This window comes from Sciurus carolinensis, chromosome 5 (genome assembly GCF_902686445.1).
Source record: "Sciurus carolinensis chromosome 5, mSciCar1.2, whole genome shotgun sequence".
NCBI classification, from domain to species: domain Eukaryota; kingdom Metazoa; phylum Chordata; class Mammalia; order Rodentia; family Sciuridae; genus Sciurus; species Sciurus carolinensis.
In genome coordinates, this window is record NC_062217.1 from 142,283,462 (window position 1) to 142,302,107 (window position 18,646).

At 36.9% G+C, this 18,646-nt stretch overlaps 1 protein-coding gene across 1 annotated transcript; it reads left to right on the forward strand.

Annotated features, from left to right (window-relative positions):
- The first annotated feature begins 8,556 nt into the window (after positions 1–8,556).
- On the forward strand, positions 8,557–17,499 carry LOC124985773 (60S ribosomal protein L22-like). Its single transcript, XM_047554388.1, has 2 exons — positions 8,557–8,654; positions 17,124–17,499. Exons 1-2 carry the CDS (start codon positions 8,557–8,559, stop codon positions 17,497–17,499), a joined length of 474 nt encoding a protein of 157 aa, XP_047410344.1.
- Positions 17,500–18,646: the final 1,147 nt, after the last annotated feature.

Genomic DNA, 18,646 nt, shown 5'->3' on the forward strand with positions numbered 1-18,646 from the left:
TGGAATAGAGTAGCTTGTAGCTGAGCAACTAGAATGTTTGGATAAATGCAGATACCATGTGTTAGAAAGCATTGTAGAACTGCAAGGCAAAAATTGTTCTATGTATTCCAGAGACAATAGAAAATCAGAGAGGAATTAATGCTTACATTCTACTTGTGATTGTGTTCATATCATCTCCAATTATAAAACAGGACCAGAAGGGTGGTGTCCCTCTGACTTGCCAGAGAAAGGAATGAACGCTTTCTAGAAGGAGATAAACACTATCTGAAATTCTGCGTTTTTTCATGCATAATATTTGAAACTTAACAAAATTTATTTGGCATCTCAAAGATAACACCGAGAAGTCACATGAAGGAGGGAAATGTAACCAGACTCACATCAGGAAACTTTTCTCACTTAATTTTAGGTAGCAAGTATCATCTTGATATCAAAAATCTGACAAGAATGTTTTGAGGAAGAAAAATTATGAACCAAAATATCTTAGGATTCTAACAGAGATGTCATAAATATATTTAGTGGATCAAAGCCAACTGTATTTATATATACTTAAAATATCTATATTTAGTGAGGAAAGTACAGCCAATATGCACAATCATAACAGTAGACACAGAGAACATATTGGATAAAATTGTACACACACATGACCAAAAATCATATAGAAGTAATAGCACAAATTTTTTTAACCCAACAAAGAATATCTACCACAATCTATTTAAAACATCATTTTAAACATTGATACATTATACTTCCATACCTTCCTGCAGATCAGAAATGAAACAGGGACACCTCTACCACATCCTGTTCAATGCTATGCTGGAAATCCTAGCCAGTGAAACAATGCCATAAAGAGAAGTGAAGACATGAGGATTAGAAAATAATAAATAAACTACTAATCCAGATAACAGGGTAATGCACCTTGAAATTCCAAACAGATCTACAGAAAAATCATTGGCAGTGAAGGATAAATTTCACAAGGGTTCTAAAGATAAGACCAACAGAATGATTACACATATATATCATAGGTAATATACATTGTATATATCATATATATGTATTTTTACTTTTCACTCATACCTCAATAAAGTTGTAAATAAAAAAAAAAAAACCCGTGAATTGAGAACCAGCATAAGAGTGAGAAGGAAAGAATTAACCTTTCAGAATGCACTGGGTGGGTAAGAGAATCCTTGTGGGTCCTGGTCAAGCTGTCGCCCATACCCTATGAACTGCTGTGGAGAGAGAGGAACTGTTCTTCCATGACATGCTGCATGGCCTGGCACTGCCTCCATGGTACTCATTCTCTGCTGTGTTAGTGATGCCTGTGGTCTCAACTACAATGAGTGTTAAGGTTATCTGGTGTCACTTTTAAAAATATAGACTTCCAGTTCTCATCACTAGATTACAAGACCTGCTGGTGACTCTGGAGAAATCTGCAGGGCATTGACGCAATGATGGGTGGTACTCTGGACTGAAAAATTGCCCAACCTTCAGGAGTTGACCAAATAAAGGTTTAAATTTGTGTCTTCTATTTGTTAGTCATGATACACTGCAAATGGGTTTGTGATTCTCTGACTTACTTCCCTTTACGTGTAAAGCAGGATACATAAGTCTGCTAAATGTGTTAGGAATAACAATGAGAATAACAGTCTGAATCATGAAAAATCTGTAGATCTAATAGTGACTTCTTCTGCGAATTTTATCTTCTTTCCATTTCCAGGTGTCAAAAGTCTCAGGTCCTGTGTCCCCTGTGTATTTGAGTGTAAAGTCCACTATGGTGTGGCTTCAATGTGAAGCTGTACCAGAAGCCCTTATTGATGTTGGGGAGGAGTTCTTTGGAAGAAGCAATTTCCCAATGAGTGACTAACTTTTAATGTACTTGGTATTTGTGCACAAGTGGCTGGCACTTGTCAGTGCTGCTCTTTATTTCCAGGATCTCCCTTCCATTTTCTGCTCCCACTTCCTTGTAGGAATCACATTTCAGAAGTGGAAAGAGATGTGGCATTTCACACTGATGACCCTGGGGAATTTAGGAAGGGAGGACCCCTTCCTAAATTTAGGACATTGAGGACCATTTTAGGAGGAAGCCTACTGCCTTGTGGAGAAGTTGGAAAAAAAAAAAAAAAAACAACCCACGGGTGGGTGCCTTTTTATATTACTGACCTTAACAGACTTAATACTAGTAGACCTATTTATTCACAACACTTTTGATTCAAATAACCTTTATTTAGGGTTTGCAGATGTGAATTTGGAGCTCCTTACATATAAAATGTATTGATCCCTATAGAGAGCTCACTAAAAGAGGAAATCTTTCCTGTCATTTAATTTCTTTACCTGTAAAATAATAGACTTGGCCTACATCATGGACAAATTTTAAAAATTATTAAAAGAAACAATTCTGTTGATGAATAGACCCTTCTCCATTAAACTATTTGGAGTCATTTCAGGGCCAGTCAGCTCTTTCATTATGGGCTCTGGCTGTGACCCCATATACATAAAGGATGGTTTTACGCAGAGGTAGGGAGTGTTTGTTTATATCTACGCTGAGGGTGCATTGGCATGACCAGGCCTGCAGTGTGGGTACAAAAGTTTTATTATTCCTATTCTGATTTTGATCAGAACTCATGAATGCAGGTATTATTCTTCTTTTCTGAGTTAAGGAGCAATGTTTTTCCCTTAGCATAAATGGATAACCTATTCCAGATCATTTCACTAGAGAACACTTGGTAAGTGAACATGGAAGCAATGACCTCACCACTTCCTTATGGAGCCCAAACCAGTTGACATCTTCCTTCACTTAATTGGACTATAATTGTATACCCAGCTTCTCTAACATGTCTCAACATTTCTTCTAGGTTCATGCCTCTGGTTCTGGCCAGTCATGGTGCAAAGTATGGTTTTAATTGCTTAGCTATATCTTTATAAAATTCTCATCAATTATCATTTTTCTGTAAGCATAGCACAATTTTTAAAAATTACCATTTATTATTTTTTTCTTACCTAATACTTAGTGTTTGGATTTATACATTTTGAGTAAACATATATTATTCCACAGATTTGAAAAATACACAAAGATTGACTTATAAAATGATGATTAACTAGATTTAAATTCTTATTAATAACTCTAATCTTCCCCATGGGCAAATATGAGGAGGGAACCATACACTATTACATTGGTGGTGAGACTGCACATTAGTACAACCATTCTGGAAAGCAGTATGGAGAGTTCTCAAAAAACTAGGAATGGAACCACCACATGACCCATCTATCTCACTCCTTGGTATAGGTTTAAAATCAGAAGACAACAGTGATTTAGTCACGTCAATGTTTATAGCACTGACAAGCACAATAGCCATGTTATGGAACCAATCCAGATGCCTGTTAACAGTTGAATAGATAAAATGTGGTATATAGTAAAAATGGAGTTTGTTTAGCCATAAAGAAGACTGGCATGGCAATTGCTGGTGAGTGGATGGAACTGGGAACATCATGCTGAGAGAAATAAGCCATATTCAGAAAGTCAAGGATTGACCGTTTCCTTTCGTAGAAACTAGACCAAAATAAGGGGCAAAAGAAGTGGGGGAAAAAGGGATCCCATAAAAACAGAAGAGAGATCAATGGATTATAAGAAGGGAATTGAGGGGAAATGACAGGAAAAGGGAAGAACAGTGGAATGAAACTGAGTCACCAGTTCCTCATTATTACATATAAAATATTAAGACAGTGGATCTTTGAGATTCTTTCTGTTTCTAATAAGCTGGATTTCTCCATTTTTTCAAATTTTTATTTATATGTATTATTTGTTTATAATAATGGGGTTCAGGGTGATATTTCATCACATGCATATAGAATGTACCAATCAAATCCAATGTCTTTTTATCACCCTTCCTCCTTCCCTACTCAATCTCTAGTAATCTGACAGAGATCAGATTATTTCACTTAATGTAATGAACATTATATCTTCTACTTTTGTCCATTTTGCTGCAAGTTACAGAATTTCATTCTTTATATCTGAACAGTATAGCATTGTGTGTGTATGTGTGTGAACATTTTATTTACCCACTCATCTGTTGATGGGCAGTTAAATTAATTCCCTACTTTAACTATTGTGAATACTGCCACAATAAACACGGGACTTATAGGTTTCTTTTTGTATACTGATTTCATTTCCTTTGGCTATGTACTCACCCAAAGTGAGATACCTGGATCATATGATTGATTTATTTTCTGTCTTTAGAGAAGCCTCCATACTGTTTTCCATGATGGCTATACTAATTTTCATCACCAAAGAAAATATTCCCTTTTCTCCTCATCCTCTTCAATTTTTTAAATGTTTTGATTAGGCATTAGAGCAATACACAATGGTGGGATGCATTTTGATATAATTTTACTTGCCTGGAATGGAATTTGCTCCACTTCATTCTTGGGTACTTTTTTTTTTTTTCCTATGATAGCAATTATAACTCGGGAGAAGGTAATATCACATTTTCCTCATGGTCAAAGACATAAAATATTTTTTCATATATGTGAAAATCTTTTATTTCCTCTTTTAACAGTATCTATTTAAGGCTGCTGCCTGGATGTGGTGAGGTGAAGGGCCTCCTCCTTGTACCTGAGCAGTTAGGTTCCATTACCTGAGATCGAAACCCTGAACCAAGCAGAGGTCTCAGGATGCGAGCTGCCCCACCTAAAGATGGCAGCTTCTGCTTCAAGGATAATCCAAGATGGCTGCTCTGGCTTCAGAATGGTAGACAGGGAGTCACAGTGTGGATGGAGTGTGTGCACTGAGTCCATGTGGGGTGCAGGCACTGAGGTGCTGAAGAAGCTCTTGAAGTCCTGATGAAGCTCCCAGATGGGCCACAGTAATGCTGGAAATATTGAATATCACATGCAGGAGAATGAAGCTGGATTCCTATCTCTCACCAGTTACAAAGATTAACTTAAAATGAACTAAAGACTTAAATGTAAAACTCAAAACTATGAAAAACTATATGAATGCTTAGGGGTAATGCTTCAAGATATTGAAATGGGCAAGGACTTTTTTTGGACAAGACCCCAAAAGCACAGGAAGCAAAAGCAAAAATAAATAACTGGGATTACATAAAACTGAAACACTTCTACACAGCAAAGAAAACACTCAACAGAGTGCCAGAGGCAACCTATAAAATGGGAGAATATATTTGCAAGCTATTTATCTGAAAAGGTCTTGATATTTAGAAAATAAACTCCAAAACATTAAGATAAAAAATCAAAAAACTGATTTAAAAATGTACAATAGATGTAAGTAGATATTTATTGAAAGACCAAATACAAATGGTCAACAGTTATATGAAAAATGCTTGATTGCTAATTATCAGGGAAATGCAAATCAGAAAACCACTGAGATATCACTTCACCCCAGCAAGAATCAAAAAGACAAATGATAACAGGTGCTGGCAAGGTCATGTAGAAAAGGGAACTCCTGCACAGTTTGTGTGAATGTAAATTAGTGCAGCGATTTTGAAAAATAGTATGGGAGGATCCTCAAAAAGTTAAAAACTAGTCTACTCTATGATCCATCAATCCAAGTACTAGATATAGATTCAAGGGAAATAAATAAGTATATTGAAGGGAAAAAAGTAGCTATTTAAATCATTTTCCCATTTTAAAATTGATTATTTGCCTTGTTTTTGCTTTCATTTAAAATTTTTTTGAATTATTCATGTATTTTAGTTATTAATCCTTCATCAGAAAAAGAGTTGGCAAGTATTTTTCCTATCCTGTAGGTTATCTTTTCATTGCATTGTTTACTTTGATATGCACAAGCATTTCAGTTTGATGTGATTCATTCGTGTATTTTGGCTTTTTTTTTACCCTCTACTTTGAAAGCCATATGTCCTGAAGAAATTCCAGTTTTCTTCTAGTAATTTCAGTCAAGGACTTATATTTGACTTTGACCAATTTTGAGTTTATTTTGTGCAGGGTGAGTGATAGGGATCAAGTTACATTTTTCTGCATGTGAATAGTTTTCACAGCTATGTTAAAGAGAATGTTTTCTCTTAACATTGTTAACACCTCTGTTGAGAAACAGTTGACTGTATATACATGACTTTCTTGGGATCCTGATTCTGTTCCATTAATTATTTGCCTATTTTTAAGCCAGTACTCTGCTGATTTGATTACTATAGCTCTGTAGTATGTCTTGAAATGAGGTACTGTCATGCCTGTAGCTTTGTTCTTGTTCCAGATGACATTGTTTATTTGGAAGTCTTCCACTTCCATCTGAATTTTAGGATTGTTGTTTCTAATTTTTTAAACAATTTCATTGGTATTTGCATGGATATTGCATTGAATTTCTACATTGCTCTGGTAAGAATGTCCCTTTGGACAATAGTCATGCTTCTTCCAATCCAGGAACATGGGAGCATGGGAGGTCTCTTTTATTTTTTTATTTTTTTGCGTCTTCTTCAATGTCTTTCATCAGTGTTTTGTAATTTTTATTGTAAAGGTTTTTCACTTCCTTTGCTAAATGTAGTCCTAGGTATTTTTAAAAATTTCATTGTAGCTATTGTAAATGGGGTTGCTTTCATGATTTATTTCTCGACAATTCTGTTATTTTTAATCTCTATTTTGCTTATTTTCTCTGATCTTTCTTTCTTTCCTAATGTTGTGTTTGGTTTGCTCTTATTTTAACAGATACTGGAGATGTATCACTTGATTATTTATTGAAATATTTCTATTATTTGACATCGGTATTTATTGCTATAAGCTTCCTTCTCAGTACTGCGTTTTTGTATACCATAATTTTAGATTATTTGTTTCTATAAAGAAAAGAAAAAGTTTCAGGCAGGAGCATGATGGATTGAAAGAAGATAGTAGAGACACTCATTTCATGGGGAATAAAGTGAATTTTCTAAAGAGAGTCATGCTTATTTTATCTGAAATAAGAAAATTTGGTTGTAGCATAGTTGAATATCATATCAGGTTATGGTTGGTTTATAGCCCAGAGCTCTGCAAGTCACACAGCAAATTACTGCTTATCCTTGTCCTGAATAAAGAGCTTATCAAGATCTTTGTTGTTGCAAATTCCAAAGTTTAAAATTCTAAAGGTTAAAATTCAAGCCTTTTTGACCCTTATTTTGAACAGGGTATGCTGTAATTCTTAACTCAATGTCTATTTCAAAAATCAATGAATAACTCCCTCCCCAAGCCTTTCTCACTTGTTCCCCTCTTCTCCTTCCTCTTCCTATCCTACTTGGGTCTCCTCTGTCTGTCCTCGATTTTCTTCACTGCCAAGGTCTAGTGTCTCCTTTGTAGGTTTCAGTTGGTTGCCCAGTTCTCCCTTTAGCACTGGGGTAAACCCTTGGGGGGTCCACCAGGGGGCCAGAGACAAAGTGGACTGCAGAAAGTTTGACAGGGAAAGTAACTAGGTCAAGGGATGATTAGACCAGGGAAAAGCCTGGTACCACCATCAATGGAAGAGAAGCTTCTAGGCCCACCTCCTCCAGGCAGAGGCAGGAGTGGTGTCAAGGGTATGAAACCTGGGGCCTGCTGAGGATCTGAGTGGTGTAGATCTGGGTGGGATAGCAGGGATTCTGGGATGCCCCAGGAAGCAAGACATTGAGGACATTCTGCAGCAGCCAATGTCCATCACTGACCAGATAACTGGAAGAGGCCCAGGCCAAGAAACATGCCATAAAGTGCCACAGAATGAAGCCTGCACTCTTTAGTGTCTTGTGATAAATCAAGGAGAAAACTGGCTTCAGCATTTGACGCTCCCAAGATGGGGAGCTGGTGGACCCCTAGGTCTGACCTTAATGATTTCTGTGCTTCTACAGGTTTTGGAGTTTATTTATTTATGGTTTTTCAGGTGCTTGGATTCATCATTGAGCTGTTTATTTATCTATATTTCTGATTTTTGTTATGTAGACTATGTAGCTATAAACTTTTCTCAGGACCACCTTCAAAATATCCCAGAGATTCTGATAGATTGCATCTCTATTCTTGTTTGAATCTAAGAAATTTTGTATTTCTCCCTTGATTTCTATCACCAATTGGTATTCCAAAGTGTATTGTTCAATTTTCATGTTTATGAAGTTTCTGTAGTTTTTTCTTGCTGTTAATTTCTATTTTCACTTCATTATTATCTAATAAGATGGAAGAAATTATATGGGTTTTCTGTATTTGCTAGAACTTGCTTTGTGTATGAAATATGGTCTATTTTGGGGAAGATTTTATGAGCAGCTGAGAACAAAATGAATTCAGCTCTTGTTGGATGAAATACTGTATAGATGTCTTCTAGGTTCATTTGATTTATAAATATCTTAGGTCTGAATAACCCTTAATAAATTGATGTCCAGATGACCTATCTATTGGTCATATAAGCAATGCTAAAAAAAACCCATATTGGGTTATATCTGAGTCTTTAACTAAGGAGTGTTTTGTTTATGTAATTAGGTGTACTTATGTTTGGGGAATAAATGTGTACTTTTGATATATCTTTTTGTCTTTTTCCTTATCAATATCAATTGACATTCCTTGTCTCTTCTGATTAATTTTGCCTTGAAGTTTGCTTTGTCAGATATGAGAGTAGCTACTCTTGTTTGTTATGGATCTCCTTGTGCATATGATATCAACTTCCATCCTATCACTTTCATCTTGTGGCTGTCATTGCCTATAAGGTGAGTGTCTTGGAAACAATATATAGCAGGATTTTTTTTGTTTGTTTGTTTTATCCAATCTTCAAGCCTTTTAACTGGAGAATTGAAGCCACTTACATTCAGTGTAGTTAAAGAGAGCTGTTTATTAATTTCTGTCATTTTGATTAATTTCTAATATTTTATGTGGTCTGGTTTATCATTGTCTTGGTTATTCTTCTAATGAGATTCATCCATTCACAGGTTCTGAAGTTTGTAATAAACCTCTTCTATAGGTTTCTTTCTTTAAGTCTTGCTTTAAGTATTATTTGTTGTGATGGCTTAGTGTCATAAAATTTAGTTTCTGCTCATCTTATTGGATTTGTATTTCTTCTTCAACTCTGAGGGATAATTTTGCCTGATATATCAATCTTAGTTGCCAATTCTTTTCTTTCAGAGTTTGGAGTGGTGAATACATGACATTTAGAGTTTGTGCTAAGAAATTGGAAGTAATTCTCATTGGCTTACCTTTGAATGTAACCTGGCATTTTTCCCTTGAACCTTTTAAACTTTTATCTCCATTCTATACATAAGTTTGACATTTTAATTATAATGTGTCATTGAGAGGTTCTTTGCCATTTTGTCTATTTTGGTTTCTGAATGCCTCCTGTACATGGAAGTTCACCTTATTTCCTACATTTGGATTTCTTTTTGAAATTATTTCACTGAAAATTATCAATGCCTTTGTTTTAAATCAATTTCCTCTTGAATCTCAGTGACTCTTAAGTTTGGTCTCTTAATGTCCCAGATTATTGATATATTCAGATCATACTTCTATTCTCTAGCTTTCTTTAAGTTTCTGACTCAGTGTTCAAATTCATATACCTTGTTTTAAGTGCCTGAAATTATTTCTTCTATATGATTTAATCTGTTGCTGAGACTTTCATCCAAAATTTTGTTTACCGAGTTTTTCATTTTCAGGATTTCTGTATGATTCTTTTTCAGAATTTATATCTCATTATTGAATTTATTATATACATACTATCCTGATTAATTTATTCAGTTGTTTTCCTGTGTTCTCTTATAATTAACTGATCATTTTTATAATCATCCTTTTGTTTTTTTAATCTGGCATTTCATACACTTCAATATTTTGGGTTACTGGAGAATTATGAACTTTAGGAAGGGTTATGTTCCTTTGTTTTTTCATATTTTTGTACTCCTCAGTTGGATTTATGCGTCTTTTGATAAGGATTCCTCTTCCACTTTTATGTGTGGGCCTTTTATAGGCACAACCTTCACTTGAGAAAGTGTCCTGAAGGTATCTAGATTGAGACCCCTTTGTAGGTGTAGTATCAACATCCTTCCTTAACTCTGTTTTTGCTGTAGCAGTGGGCATCTGTTGAACATAAGGGCCGACTCCTAGTCATTTTCACCTGGGACTTGATTGTTTGAGGTTTTTTTTTTTTTTTTTTTTTTTTTTTTTTTTTAATCCCCATTTACATTTATTCAGTTCCCCTCAGTGGTAATATCTTGCAAAACCATAGTACAAAATCATTCCCAGGATATTGATATTGACATTGACATAGTCAAGATTCTAAACAGCATTCTCACCTCAAGGATTTCTCACGTTGCCTTTTCATAGTCATACCCAATTCTCTATTGCCTTCAGCATTTCTTTTTTTTTATTATTATTGCATACAAATGGGATACATGTTGTTTCTCTATTTGTACATGGAGTCAAGGCATACCATTTGTGTAATCATACATTTACATAGGGCCATGATGTTCGATTCATTATTTTTTTTCCCTTCCCCCATCCCTCCCACCCCCCTTTTCTGTCTATACAGTCCTTCTTTCCTTCATTCTTACCACACTCCTTATCCCTAACCCTAAACCTAACCCTAACCCTAATGCTAAACCCTCCCACCCCCAATTATATGTCCAGATCCGCTTATCAGCAAGATCATTTGTCCTTTAGTTTTTTGAGATTGGCTTATCTCACGTAGCATGATATTCTCCAATTTCATCCATTTGCCTGCAAATGCCATAATTTTATCATTCTTCATTGTGGAGTAATATTCCATTGTATATATATGCCACAGTTTCTTTATCCATTCATCAACTGAAGGACATCTAGGTTGGTTCCACAATCTGGCTATGGTGAATTGAGCAGCAATGAACATTGATGTGGCTGTATCTCTGTAGTATGCTGATTTTAAGTCCTTTGGGTATAGGCCAAGGAGTGGGATAGCTGGGTCAAATGGTGGCTCCATTCCAAGCTTTCTGAGGAATCTCCATACTGCTTTCCAGAGTGGCTGCACTAATTTGCAACCCCACCAGCAATGTATGAGTGTTCCTTTTTCACCACATCCTCACCAACACCTATTGTTGCTTGTGTTCTTGATAATTGCCATTCTAATTGGGGTGAGATGAAATCTTAGGGTAGTTTAGATTTGCATTTCCCTTATTACTAGAGATGTTGAACATTTTCATATATCTGTTGATTGCTTGTACATCTTCTTCTGTGAAGTGTCTGTTAATTTCCTTAGCCCATTTGTTGATTGGATTATTTGTATTCTTGGTGTAGAGTTTTTTGAGTTCTTTATAGATTCTGGAAATTAGCGCTCTATCTGAAGTATGAGTGGCAATGATATTCTCCCACTCTGTAGGCTCTCTCTCCACATTGCTGATAGTTTCCTTTGCTGAGAGAAAGCTTTTTAGTTTGAATCTATCCCAGTTGTTGATTCTTGCTTTTATTTCTTGTACTATGGGAGTCCTGTTAAGGAAGTCTGATCCTAAGCCAACGAGTTGAAGATTTGAACCTACTTTTTCTTCTACAGATGCAGGGTCTCTGGTCTGATTCCGAGGTCCTTAATCCATTTTGAGTTGAGTTTTGTGCAGGGTGAGAAATAGGGGTTTAATTTCATTCTGTTGCATATGGTTTTCCAGATTTCCCAGCACCATTTGTTGATGAGGCTATCTTTTCTCCATTGCATATTTTTGGACCCTTTGTCTAGTATGAGAAAATTGTATTTATCTGGGTTTGTGTCCATGTCCTCTATTCTGTACCATTGATCTACCTGTCTATTTTGGTACCAATACCATGCCGTTTTTGTTACTATTGCTTTGTAGTAGAGTTGAAGATCTGGTATTGCGATACCTCCTGCTTCGCTCTTGCTACTGAGGATAGCTTTAGCTATTCTAGGTTTTTTATTCTTCCAGATGAATTTCATAATTGCTTGCTCTATTTCTGCATGGTACATCATTGGGATTTTAATTGGAATTGCATTGAATCTGTATAGCACTTTAGGTAGTATGGCCATTTTGACAATATTAATTCTGCCTATCCAGAAACATGGGAGATCTTTCCATCTTCTAAGGTTTTCTTTAATTTCTTTCTTTAGTGTTCTGTAGTTCTCATTGTAGAGGTCTTTCACCTCTTTTGTGAGATTGATTCCCAAGTATTTTATTTTTTTTGATGCTATTGTGAATGGGGTAGTTTTTCCTAATTTCTCTTTCTGAAGATTCATCACTTATGTATAAAAATGCATTGGATTGATGAGCATTGATCTTGTAACCTGCTACTTTACTGAATTCACTTTTGAGTTCTAAAAGTTTTCTGGTGGAATTTCCAGGTTCCTCTAAATATATAATCATGTCATCAGTGAACAGGGATAGTTTGAGTTCTTCTTTTCCAATTCGTATCCCTTTAATTTCTTTGGTTTGTCTAATTGCTCTGGCTAGAGTCTCAAGGACGATGTTGAATAGAAGTGGTGAAAGAGGACATCCCTGCCTTGTTCCAGTTTTTAGGGGGAACGCTTTCAGTTTTTCACCATTTAGAATGATATTGGCCATGGGCTTAGTGTAGATGGCCTTTATAATGTTAAGGAATGTTCCCACTACCCCAATTTTTTCTAGTGTTTTGAGCATGAAGGGGTGCTGTATTTTATCGAATGCTTTTTCTGCATCTATTGAAATAATCATGTGATTCTTAACTTTAAATCTGTTGATATGGTGAATGACATTTATTGATTTCCGAATGTTGAACCAACCTTGCATCCCTGGGATAAAACCCACTTGATCGTGGTGCACTATCTTTTTAATGTATATTTGTATGCGATTTGCTAAAATTTTGTTGAGAATTTTTGTGTCGATGTTCATTAAGGATATTGGCTGAAATTTTCTTTCCTTGATGTGTCTCTGTCTGGTTTAGGTATCAGGGTGATATTGGCTTCTTAGAACGAGTTTGGGAGGGTTCCCTCCTTTTCTATTTCATGGAATACTTTGAGGAGTATTGGAATGAGGTCTTTAAAGGTTTTGTAGAACTCGGCTGAGAACCCATCTGGTCCCGGACTTTTCTTTGTTGGTAGGCTTTTGATGACCTCTTCTATTTCATTGCTTGAAATTGGTTTATTTAAGTTGTGTATGTCCTCCTTGTTCAGTTTAGGTAATTCATATGTCTCTAGAAATTTGTTGATGTCTTCAAGGTTTTCTGTTTTGTTGGAGTATAGATTTTCAAAGTAGCTTCTAATTATGTTTTGTATTTCACTCGTGTCTGTTGTGATGTTTCCTTGTTCATTCCGAATTTTAGTAATTTGAGTTTTCTCCCTCTTTCTCTTTGTTAGTGTGGCTAAGGGTTTATCACTTTTGTTTATTTTTTCAAAGAACCAACTATTTATTTTGTTAATTTTTCCAATTGTTTCTTTTGTTTCGATTTCATTGATTTCGGCTCTGATTTCAACTATTTCCTGTCTTCTACTACTTTGGTATTGGTCTGCTCTTCTTTTTCTAGGGCTTTGAGCTGTAGTGTTAAGTCGTTTATTTGTTGATTTCTACTTCTTTTTTTAATGCGCCCCATGAAATAAATCTTCCTCTAAGTACTGCTTTCATAGTGTCCCAGAGATTTTGATATGATGTGTCTTTGTTCTCATTTACTTCTAAGAATTTTTTTATTTCCCTCCTGATGTCTTCTGTTATCCACTCATCATATAATAGTGTATTATTTAATCTCCAGGTATTGGAGAAGTTTCTGTTTTTTATTTTGTCATTTATTTCTAACTTCAATTCTTTATGATCTGATAGAATACAAGGTAGTATCTCTATCTTCTTGTATTTGTAACAGTAGCTTTGTGGCATAAAATATGGTCTATTTTAGAGAAGGATCCATGTGCTGCTGAGAAGAAAGTGTATTCGTTCTTTGTTGGATGATATATTCTATATATGTCGGTTAAGTCTAAATTGTTGATTGTGTTATTGAGATCTATGGTTTCTTTATTCAATTTTGTTTGGACGATCTATAGTGGTGAGAGAGGTGTGTTAAAATTGCCTGGTATTATTGTGTTGTAGCCTATTTGATTTCTGGATTGAGAAGGATTTGTTTGACGTACGTGGATGAGCCAATGTTCGGGGCATAGATATTTATGATTGTTATGTCTTGCTGATTTATGCTTCCCTTAAGCAGCATGTAATGTCCTTCTTTATCCCTTCTGACTAGTTTTGGCTTGAAGTCCCCATTATCTGAAATGAGGATGGATACTCCAGCTTTTTTGCTGTGTCCGTGTGCATGGTATGTTTTCCCCATCCTTTCACCTTTAGTATATGGGTATCTCTTTCTATGAGATGAGTCTCTTGCAGGCAACATATTGTTGGATTTTTCTTTTTAATCCAATCTGCCAGTCTATGTCTTTTGATTGATGAGTTCAGGCCATTAACATTCAGGGTCATTATTGTGATATGATTTGTATTCCCAGTCATTTGACTCATTTTTGTTTTTTGACATGATTTGGTTTCTCCTTTATTTGGCTATTCCTTTTAGGCTAGCACCTCCTGTTGCTGATTTGCATTGTTGTTTTTCATCTCTTCCTCATGGAATATTTTCCTGAGAATGTTCTGTAATGCTGGCTTTCTTTTTGTAAATTCCTTTAGCTTTTGCTTGTCATGGAAGGATCTTATTTCATCATCAAATTTGAAGGTAAGTTTTGCTGGGTATAAGATTCTTGGTTGGCATCCGTTTTCTTTCAGGGCTTGGTAAATGTTGTTGCAGGCCCTTCTAGATTTTAGGGTCTGGATTGAAAAATCTGCCGATATTCTTATTGGTTTCTCTCTGAATGTAATTTGATTCTTTTCTCTTGCGGCCTTTAAAATTCTGTCTTTATTTTGTATGTTAGGTATTTTCATAATAATGTGCCTTGATATGGGTCTGTTGTAATTTTGTATATTTGGAGTCCTATAAGCCTCTAGTACTTGGTTTTCCATTTCATTGTTCAGATTTGGGAAATTTTCTGATATTATTTCATTGAATAGATTGTTCATTCCTTTGGTTTGTTTCTCTAAGCCTTCCTCAATCCCAATAATTCTTAAATTTGGCCTTTTCATGATATCCCATAATTCTTGTAGATTCTGTTCATGATTTCTTACCATCTTCTCTGTTTGGTCAACTTTGTTCTCAAGATTAATTATTTTTTCTTCAATGTCTGAGGTTCTGTCTTCCAGGTGTTCTATCCTATTGGTTATGCTTTCTATGGAGTTTTAACTTGGTTTATTGTTTCCTTCATTTCAAGGATTTCAGTTTGTTTTTTTTTTTCAGTATCTCTCTTTATTGAAATGATCTCTTGCTTCCCGTATATGCTCTTTTAACTGTTGATTGGTGCGATCATTTAATGCCTGCATTTGCTCTTTCATCTCCTCCTTCAATGCCTGCATTTGCTCTTTCATCTCCTCATTTGCTTCCCTGATTGTTTTAATTATGTACATTCTGAACTCCCTTTCTGACATTTCTTCTGCTGTGCTGTCATTGGGTTTTATTGATGTAGTATCTAGGTTTGTTTGGGACATTTTCTTCCCTTGTTTTCTCATATTGATCAGCTGTCAGTGGGACCCTGAGATATTGCAGATTTCCTCTATTGGCTTATAGTGTCCTGGTAGATTTCCAGTGTATCACCTCCCAGCCTTCAGTAGCCTGAAGTCTTGGAGGAACTTGATAATGCAGTGCATCTGAAGAAAGCTGCCCCTATCCCCCTACTGGTTCCAGGGCTTGGAGCTGGCTCTGTGCGGAAAGGCTCTCACTGGGGGCCTGCACCGTGCAGCTGGCCGTGTGGGAGGGCCCCCCCGCTGGAGTGTGGAAGGCTACCTGGGGAAGACTCTAGCTGCCCTGCCCTGCTCTGATAAGCCACCCCTATCTGTGACTGCTGCCCAGGCCACGTTTCTCCCAGTGGGGAGACTCACCCCGTGACTCTACTTTTGTCCAAGTCTCTCAATGCCTCCCCTTCTTGAGTCCTGGGTTCTGGAGCGACTGGAGATGCAGTCACCCTCTAGGCCACTATCTTGGATCGCCCCGTGGAAAGAGCCTGTGGCCGGAGTGGGCAGAGCCGCCTGGAGAAGTCTCTGGCTGCCCTGCCCTGATCCCAGAGGCTGCTTACGGATCGAAGTTCTCCATTGGCTCGGGGACTTGTGGCTGGCTCTGTGTAGAAAGGCTGTCACTGGGCGGTCTGCTCAATAAGCTAGCCTTGAAAGGCACCTCCCACCGCAGGGGGCCGGCCTGCTTGGGGAAGTCTCTGGCTGCCCTGTCCTGGTCCCTGAAGCTGCTTGTGGGCCGGAGCATGCCACGCTGGCTCTGGGACTTGGAGCTGGTTCTGATAAGAAAGGCTCTCACTAGGGGGCCTGCTCCGAGAACCTGGAGAAGCTGGCTGTGTGGGAGGGGCCCACCGCCAGAGTGCGCAGGGCTGCCTGTGGAAGACTCTAGCTGCCCGGCCCTGCTCTGATAAGCCACCTCTATCTGGGCCTGCCACCCAGGCCGAGCTTTACCCAGTGGGCAGACTCACCCGTGGCTCTATTTTAGTCCGAGTCTCTCAATGCCTCCCCTTCTTGACTCCTGGGTTCTGGAGCGACTGGGGATGCAGTCACCCTCTAGTCTGCCATCTTGGATCACTCCCTGTTTGAGGTTTTGTCTCTTATTTGTTTTAAAGTATATCTGAAGTTTGAGTTGTATTAAAGGATATCTGAAGTTTTGTTGTGTTAAAATATATCTGAATTTGTGTGTGGAGCAGGGTGGTGTTGTCTTTTGGTTGAGTTTAGTTCAGCAGAAAAATCTCTACCCTGTGAACTTGAAGTTTCCCTTATGGATGTTCCCAGCACCTCAAAAATAAGGGGAAAATGCAAAATAACAAAAAGCACTGCAAACAGTACACAGTTTTAAAATAAACACCTGGTTCTTACTATGACATCCGCAAGGTTCATTGCCACAAACAAACGGAAAAGGTGGAGTCAGCAATTGCCAACCGCAAAACAATAATTAACTTCGAACTAGACATGAAATTAAAGCAAACAGGTATGAACTTTGTCATATACAGAAGTTATAATTGCAGCAACATGCATGGTGGGTGCAGAAGTTATATAAATCAATTAGTTCTAAAAGATGGTAAAAATACATTTCATTAAGATAGAAGATAATGTGATAAAAAGGTAGAAGATGCCCTTTCTGCCTCTGCTGTCACCATGGTGCCCATGAAAAAGCATATGGCAAAGTGGGGGGAGGAGGCAAAAAAAGAAGCAGGTTCTGAAGTTCACCCTTGATTGCACCCACCCTGTAAAAGATGGAATCACGGACACTGCCAATTTTGAGCAGTTTCTCCAAGAGAGAATCAAAGTGAACAGAAAAGCTGGGAATCTTGGTGGAGAGGTTGTGACCATTGAAAGGAGCAAAAGCAAGGTCACTGTAACATCTGAGGTGACTTTTTCCAAAAGGTATTTGAAATATCTAACCAAAAAGTATTTGAAGAAGAATGATCTATGTGACTGGTTGTGTGCAGTCACTAATAGCAAAGAGAGTTATGAATTACCTTATTTCCAGATTAATCAGAATGAAGAGGAGGAGGAAGATGAGGATTAAAACTCTTTTATCTGGAATATTTTGGAAATAAAGGAATTATTCCCATCAATGTGGTCAAGACAGTCAACAAGAATGAATGGTTGCTGTCCAAGCCCAGTTACACCTTTTTGCATTTCTTTTTGGGCTATGCATAGAGAGAGAAAAGGTAAGAGTTCTTAAACCCTTCCTCTCTTTGTGTTGCTCACCAAGTTGCCAGTTGGAGTGACTTAAATTTAAGCTTGTTGAAATAACTCTCAGCTTCACTTCTCACTGGTATAAGGTGGAATGTAATGGGAAGTACTGTCAGTTGGAGCTTTGTCTGCATAGATCAGGTTGATGAACTCCCAGGGTAGGCTGCTGCAGAGTTCTATGAGGGGAATTTCAGGGGCTTTCCCTTATCTTACTTACTGGTGGTAAGGGAAATATACACTGAGGGGAACTTAGTCTACAGAGTGCCCTAAGTTGTTTGACCTGTTTGGTTTGAAGATGAGAAGAAGCAAAATGAACTTTAGTTATGTCCCACTACCCCACCTTGCAGATTCCAAAATGAAAAGTCCCAGAAAGAAGTGTGTCCATTTTAAATACTTAAGCAAAGAGGAATTTTAGACTTTTGTTTTGGCTTTAGTTTTTATTGTTTGTTGTTTTGTTTTCCCTCAGTTTTGTTTTTTCCATAATTTTATCTAATTTCATGTAAATTAATTCATTTTTATTGGTTCTTTTTAGTTATATTTAACATTTGTATTCATTTTGACCTAATTATAAAAGCATGAAATACAATTTGCTCTAATTCTGTCCACAGTATTTCTCCTTTCCCTCCCCTTCTCACAATCCCTGTTTTATTTTCTCTATTCCATTCATCTGTTGAAGGCACCTACATTGGTTCCATAGCTTAGTTATTGTGAATTGTGCTACTACAAACATTGTCTCTGATTTTAATTATTTTCTGTATTCTTCTGTTTGGTCTTTGTTCATTCCTATTTTTCCAGGTCCTTGAGGTGTAGTGTTAGATTATTTATTTAATATCCTTCTATTTTTTAATGTATGAATTCAGTGCTATGAATTTTCCTCTTAGAATTCCTTTATACTGTCCTAGGAATTTTTACATTTTGCATCACTATTCTCATTTATTAGTAAAATTTCTTTTTGTTTCTCCCCTGACTTTTTTGAT

What these genes read in the sequence shown, in the direction of transcription:
- LOC124985773 (XM_047554388.1), top strand. Translation starts at nt 8,557, where the DNA reads ATGAGAGTAGCTACTCTTGTTTGTTATGGATCTCCTTGTGCATATGAT. An exon ending in TGGCTGTCATTGCCTATAAG is followed by an intron (nt 8,655 to 17,123) that starts GTGAGTGTCTTG and finishes CCCATGAAAAAG; the next exon opens with CATATGGCAAAGTGGGGGGA.